The 6,502-nt window shown below is 37.2% G+C and overlaps 1 protein-coding gene across 1 annotated transcript; it reads left to right on the top strand.

Annotated features, from left to right (window-relative positions):
• Window positions 1–1,506: 1,506 nt before the first annotated feature.
• Window positions 1,507–4,248, top strand: LOC131029668 (pentatricopeptide repeat-containing protein At4g02750). Its single transcript, XM_057960258.2, has 2 exons — window positions 1,507–3,090; window positions 3,511–4,248. Exons 1-2 carry the CDS (start codon window positions 2,614–2,616, stop codon window positions 3,541–3,543), a joined length of 510 nt encoding a protein of 169 aa, XP_057816241.2. The 5' UTR covers window positions 1,507–2,613; the 3' UTR covers window positions 3,544–4,248.
• The last annotated feature ends 2,254 nt before the right edge of the window (window positions 4,249–6,502 follow it).

Here is a 6,502-nt window from a genome sequence, read left to right as displayed (position 1 = left end):
ATTTGCAAATTAAAATGAATACTCAGAGATTAGTGATGGAAACTTACAAACTTCTTCGCCAAGGACATAGAAAATCAAAGAGCCAATACCCAGAAGCAGCAGGCGATCACACGAAGACTTATGATTGAAAGTATGCTTCAGCCATGACTTTCCCAGCAGCCTGGAAACACACCGAAATTCGAACCATAGCAAAACCAACAATCCCACACTTCAACAAACTCACCAAGAACACTGAGAGAACACAGAAAACGGCTAGGTATTGTCTTACAAGTACGAAACTGCACTTAGCTAGGAAGACTCAATTCGAAGCTCAGATTTCTATTGCTAAACCGACAGCATAACGATGCAATTTTTAAGATATCCAAAATGAGAGCTCAAGGCTCTTATTTGTAACTTCATGCTCCACCAAATTCAAATGCAAATGGCGCCCAAATTCAATTCAAACTCCTTTCATTTCATTTCATGTCCTCACCTAGACATGGCGCCCACTTTCCCTTCTTCCTAGGCAAAGTTCGAACTTTACCTTAGGTGACAAGTTTGCAACATAAAATTAATATAACATGAGATGCTTTATCATCCCCAATCGCCACCTTATTAATGCCACTGACTTAGGAAAATAACAATACTGATATCAGATAAATATTTTTCCTTAAGTCGCCCACAATACACTTAATCAGTAAATACAAATATTTAAATATTAAACCTTAGGACAAGGAAATAATATTTAATTAAATCACTTATGACTCCAATACTAATTATCAACAAAAACCAGGATGAAGCTGAGCAATGGAGACCACTAAATTGTTGCAGGATCAGGACCCTGTCCAAACTGTCAAAAATAGAAATGCTTCATACTGCCACTTACTAAAAATAGTAAGTCATGAAATACTCCTCCGAAACGCATGATCTTCACACCTAGAGAAAGAGCTTGGAAAACTCAGTAAGACAACATCATCCAATCAGCCAAACCCTAACTTACTCAAAATAGTAAGTTCTCACTTCACCAAAGAATCCAATGCATATTATGCCACCCAGGAGTTCATAAAAACCCAGAAGGAAACCATAGATAGAATTGAAGAATTCCCTCCTGATAAACCCTATAAAGCTCATGGAGAACTCCACCAAAATTGGAAACCCTAATTCTCCTTTCCACATAGCCTACAGGTCTCCAGAATAGCCAATGGACCACTGAAAGCACATCATTGAAAAAGGGACATCACATTAAACTATTCTCAAGATATACCCACCTAGACAAAGCAAAGCCTAAAGAGTAGAGGAATTTAACCATTCTGTTTAATCTCGTTCGCGTGCCAATGTCAATTGCCAAACTTGACAAATAGAACTTGCATACTCTTAGAATTTGGCAAACCTCCAATTTTGGGAACCAACACTACCATCGGCTCTCAACCCATGCAAATAAATTAAATTCAAACAATATGGGGTGGGAAAAAAACAATAAGACAAAATCAAAATAAAAGTAGGCACACAACCAGGGTAGTATGCAATAGAACCAGAGATGATACCAACCATACAACAAGAAGATGATCAATCCCATAGATTGTTTAGTCTTCTGAACGTTATTAATTCATTCATCCAACGAAGCTTATCCATTGGAAGCAGTTTAAGCACTCCGAGGCCAACAATGGTCGAAACCCTAGGGTATTCCTCAGAGCGCTGCTGCTTCCGTTCCACCTATCCTCCCAAGTACTTCGTTTACTGTAAAATCTGAGAAGCGACATCATTGTGGTGGACATCGACTGAATAACACCGCACATTTTCCACACTTCAATTACGATCGTCAAATCCACAACTCATCTCAATCTTACAGAAACATGTTAAAGGAGACGCTGCACATTCAGCTTACTACACACTCCTCTGCATATCTTCAATTATTGCCGACCTGCATTCTCAAGAATGCGGTTTCACAAGGGAAAAAAATCCACCCTTTCATCGCTCACAGCCGATTTGCATTTGCTACACGCAACAACTTTCCAGAATAAGCTTATTAACATGTACGTTAAGTGCGGAAGTTTGGTTGATGCTCGTCAAGTGTTTGACCACATGAAAGAACAGGACAACATCTCATGGAATACGATTATTGCAACCTACCCAAGACATGGGTATCCTCACGAGGCAATCGCACTGTTTCACCAAATGCAACGAACATGTTTTCAACCCGATCAGTTCACATTTGCCAGCGTACTCCCAGCCTGTGCCAAAATGGGAGCTTTGGAACAGGGTATGGACATCCATCAAAGCATTAAGGAAAGAGGAATTTTGTCAGATGTTGTAGTTGCAACTGCCCTGGTAGACGTATGCAAAATGTGGAAGCATAGACAAGGCACGTGAATTGTTTGACAGAATGCCTCAAAGAGATGTCATCTCATGGACTGCAATGATTACAGGATATGCACAAAACGGATTTGTGGAAAGGGCTTTAGAAACTTTCAAGCAAATGAAATCGGCAGGTGTAAAACCGAATTCCACAACCTTTGCCAGCATCCTTCCAGCATGTGCAAAAATGGGAGCTTTGGAACCGGGTATTGACATCATCAAAGCATAACGGAAGGGGGTTTTCTGTCAGGTGTTGTAGTTGCAAGTGCACTGGTAGACATGTATGCCAAATGTGGAAGCATAGAAAAAGCACGTGAATTGTTTGACAGAATGTCTCAAAGAGATGTCATCTCATGGAATGCGATGATTGCAGGATATGTTCAAAATGGATTTGTTGAAAAGGCTTTAGAAACTTTCAAGCAAATGCAATTGGCAGGTGTAAAGCGAAATTACGCAACCTTTGCCAGCATCCTCCCTGCCTGTGCTCAAAAGGGAGCTTTGGAACATGGTATGGACATCCATCGGAGCATAACGGAAGGGGGATTTCTGTCAGATGTTGTAGTCGCAAGTGCCCTGGTAGACATGTATGCAAAATGTGGAAGCATACACAAGGCATGTCAATTGTTTGACAAAATGCCTCAAAAAAATGTAATCTCATGGAATGCCATGATTGCAGGATATGCACAAAATGGATTTTGCGAGGATGCTCTCAAAATTTTTGAATTAATGAAGAACTACGGAACATATCCTGACATTGTAAGCTTTAATTGTGTTCTATTTGCATGCAGCTATGCAGGTTTAGTAGATCAGGCCTGTACATATTTCAATCACATGAGTAACTCTTATTGCATTACACCTACAGTTGACCATTATGTATGCATGGTTGACCTTCTTGCCCGTGCTGGCTATCTTGAAGACACCCTAAACTTTATTATTAAGATGCCAGTTAAACCTTTGGTGGTTGTGTGGATGTCTTTTCTTGGTGCCTGTAGATCACATTTGAATATAGGCTTAGGAGAATTTACAGCGTCTCTACTTTTTGATTTCCTATGTCTTTTCTTGGCGCCTGTAGAACACATACGAATATGTGCTTAGGAGTATTTACAGCGACACTTCTTTTTGATTTGGATCTTAAAAATGCTGCGACTTATGTTCTTCTCTCAAACATCTATGCAGAAGTGGGCAGGTGGGGTGAGGCTCAAATGGTAAGGAAATTGATGAAAGATAGAGGAATTAAAAAGATTCCTGGATGCAGTTGGATTGAAGGCCATAAAATGGTACATAGTTTTGGTGTAGGAGACAGATCACACCCACAGACATAGGAAATCCATGCAAAGTTGGAAAAATGGCTTGGGAGATGAAGACAATGGGGTATTTTCCTGATTCGAGGCAGTCACTTTATGATGTGGAGGACAAATACTTATTTCTTTGCAACAATACTGAAAAGGTTGCAATTGCATTTCGTTTATTAAACATACCCCTAAAACAACTATTAGAAATGTTAAGATCCTTCGAGTATGTGCTATCTCCAAGATTGTTGGAAGAAATTCTTGTGAGAGATGCAAACTGTTTCCATCACTTTAAATAAGGATCATGTTCTTGCGAAGATTGTTGGTGATGCTTAATTAAACAATCTTAATCTGTAATAAAAATGCACCATGTCAAACCTGCAGTAATAACGTAAGGGACAAAGGTAATATTTTCAGTTTCTAGAATTTTTATCTATATGTTTGATTATTTGGCAATCTTAATTATGCTGTTGGATAGGGCACAATGCAGATAATGGCATATACAGATTGTTGGGTATATGTAAAAGACCTCTTCTGTGATAACAAAACCTGGAGGAGCTGGTGGAGAATGAGGGAAAAACAAGGATAAGGAACACCTCAAGTTTTGCTTGACTAGCACAAAATGGGAGAGAAGGGATCACAATCAATTCTTACCTTTTTATATGATTTTTTTGTTTGGATTAATTTTATTATCTTTTATTTATTGTTAGGTTGATCATTTGAGATTAAATTATACATTCCAAATTAGATATGGAATTTGTATAAGTGCATGTAGATTTGTCTTATTTAATGTTATATATTTATAATGTTTTTTCTTATCCCTTTCTTTGATGATTTGTGAATTCACAAATAAATTTAAATTTAATTTGATAAAAAAAATTACAATTATATTTATGTTGTAAATAACAAATATAGATCCTTGCATTCCTATAAGAAAAAGTGTCATACACCCAAACTCCATCTCCAAAATTGATCTTATCCTCTTCTCTTGACCTTGACCATGCTTCTCAAGATAGCCTTGTTTGACTTGTCTTATTGCCCTCTACCCTTAAGGTCCATGGGAAATGGTTTATTGGTGTTGGAGCTAGTACTAGAAGAACCAAAACCCCTTCCATGATGAAAGGTAGAAAGGAGATGGGAAGAGATCGAGTGGTGCATAGTCAATCACAAAGAGCAGATTGCAACAAAAAAGATATAGAAGGTAAGGAGAAAGTGGGTGAGATGGAAAATTTGGATGTGAAAACTGATATTCCAAATGTTGAAGGTCTTTTACCTAAGTCCTTTTGGTTTGTTAAATGATGTTTCTTTCCCTTCTTCCTCCCTTGAAGCTATGGCCTTTATGTTTACATTGCTAACTAACAAATCTAATTAACTAGGTAAAGAGGTCAACATACACCACAAGATTCTAAAATGGTTCTTTATTGAACTCAATAAAATGAAGGTGAAGACATTGTTAATGGCTAAATGGGATGTTGTGGAGGAGGTTGGAATATTAAAAGAGAAAACCTATTTAAATGGGATAAAAGAATAAAAAAGCTTAAGGAGGACCATGGGGAAATCAAAACCAACATGAGGATGGTGGTGGATTTCAACAAAGTCACCACTAAAAACTGTCAAAAGTATTCAAGTGTTGCAAGAAAAGTTGAAACTCCACTCCACGTAGGATCATGCTTGACCCAACATGAGAATTAGGGTGAGCAATGCAAGGTGATGCATAAAGACAAAAAAGTTAATATTATTGTAATGGATGGGAAACTTAAGTTGTTGCATGAGGAGTAGGATTCTACCGTTCCTCTTAAATGTCTCTAATCGGTTGGGGGAATTGTGTTGCATGTTCTTGTATTGATTCTTTCTATGTTTCTTGTTGGTCTTTGGGACATTGTTGCTATATCGTTGCTATCGTTCGGTTGTAGTTAGGTTGGTTCAATGTAACTGTCTTTATTTCTTCTTGTAAAGCTCCCTTTTACCTCTTGCAAAGGAAAAAAAATAGATAGGCATCACATAATTAGGTTTGTATTTTATTTTTTGAGAGAAGGAATAAGATTTGTATATGTAAAATTAAAAGCATTAGTTTAATTGTATTGTACAATTACTAATGATATTACAAAATTGTGCATGATGTGATTTATATATTATACTATTGAGATGAAGGTTTGAAGGTGTTTGGGAAAGAGCTAGATAGGGCATTACATAAGTACATGGAGTGATAATAGGTTTGAAACAAGCGGAACTCAAAAGGAGCGAGGCTATAAGAATACAAGAGAAACAAAATGACAAACATCTTATTAGATTTAATAACGAATAATGAAATAACAATATTAAATCTTCTTTGAAAAAATGATATTCTGGTATGATATAAGTTCAAAAGCAAACAAAAGGCAAGAATTTGATAGAGTTATGATATCTATAGTATAGATGTTGAAATGATAAAATGACTACATATATAGGCTATGGGATGTATGAGCCAAGATGACAAGTGTCCTAGAGAGGTTGAGTGAACCTTAGTGAATTACAAGACCGACTCAACATGTCAGAGTATTGGTGTTAAGATAACCCATCTTAATGATGAAAATGTGTCACGTAACTATTGGCAGTTAAGGAGTGAGGTAGAGATCACATGTGCTCTTCCCATCAATAAAGGAGATGACATGTAATCTTATTTCCTAATTCTCTTAAGAACTAGATAGAAATTACTTAAGTAAACTTAATATGAGGTGCAATAATCATTAATTACACCAACACCCCCCCTTAAGTGTAACTATGGAAAAATAAATTGAGTCCCTACTAAATAAGCTCCATATAATGTGCCCATGTGCAAATAGATAGAACCCCAAGGTACAAAGAGAGGGTGCATCTCCCAAAAAAGAAGAGGAGAAAAC

Source organism: Cryptomeria japonica, chromosome 9 (assembly GCF_030272615.1).
Source record: "Cryptomeria japonica chromosome 9, Sugi_1.0, whole genome shotgun sequence".
Classification (NCBI taxonomy): domain Eukaryota; kingdom Viridiplantae; phylum Streptophyta; class Pinopsida; order Cupressales; family Cupressaceae; genus Cryptomeria; species Cryptomeria japonica.
This window is presented reverse-complemented; position numbering and strand designations above follow the sequence as displayed.

What these genes read in the sequence shown, in the direction of transcription:
- LOC131029668 (XM_057960258.2), top strand. Translation starts at nt 2,614, where the DNA reads ATGTATGCCAAATGTGGAAGCATAGAAAAAGCACGTGAATTGTTTGAC. An exon ending in ACGGAACATATCCTGACATT is followed by an intron (nt 3,091 to 3,510) that starts GTAAGCTTTAAT and finishes ACATCTATGCAG; the next exon opens with AAGTGGGCAGGTGGGGTGAG.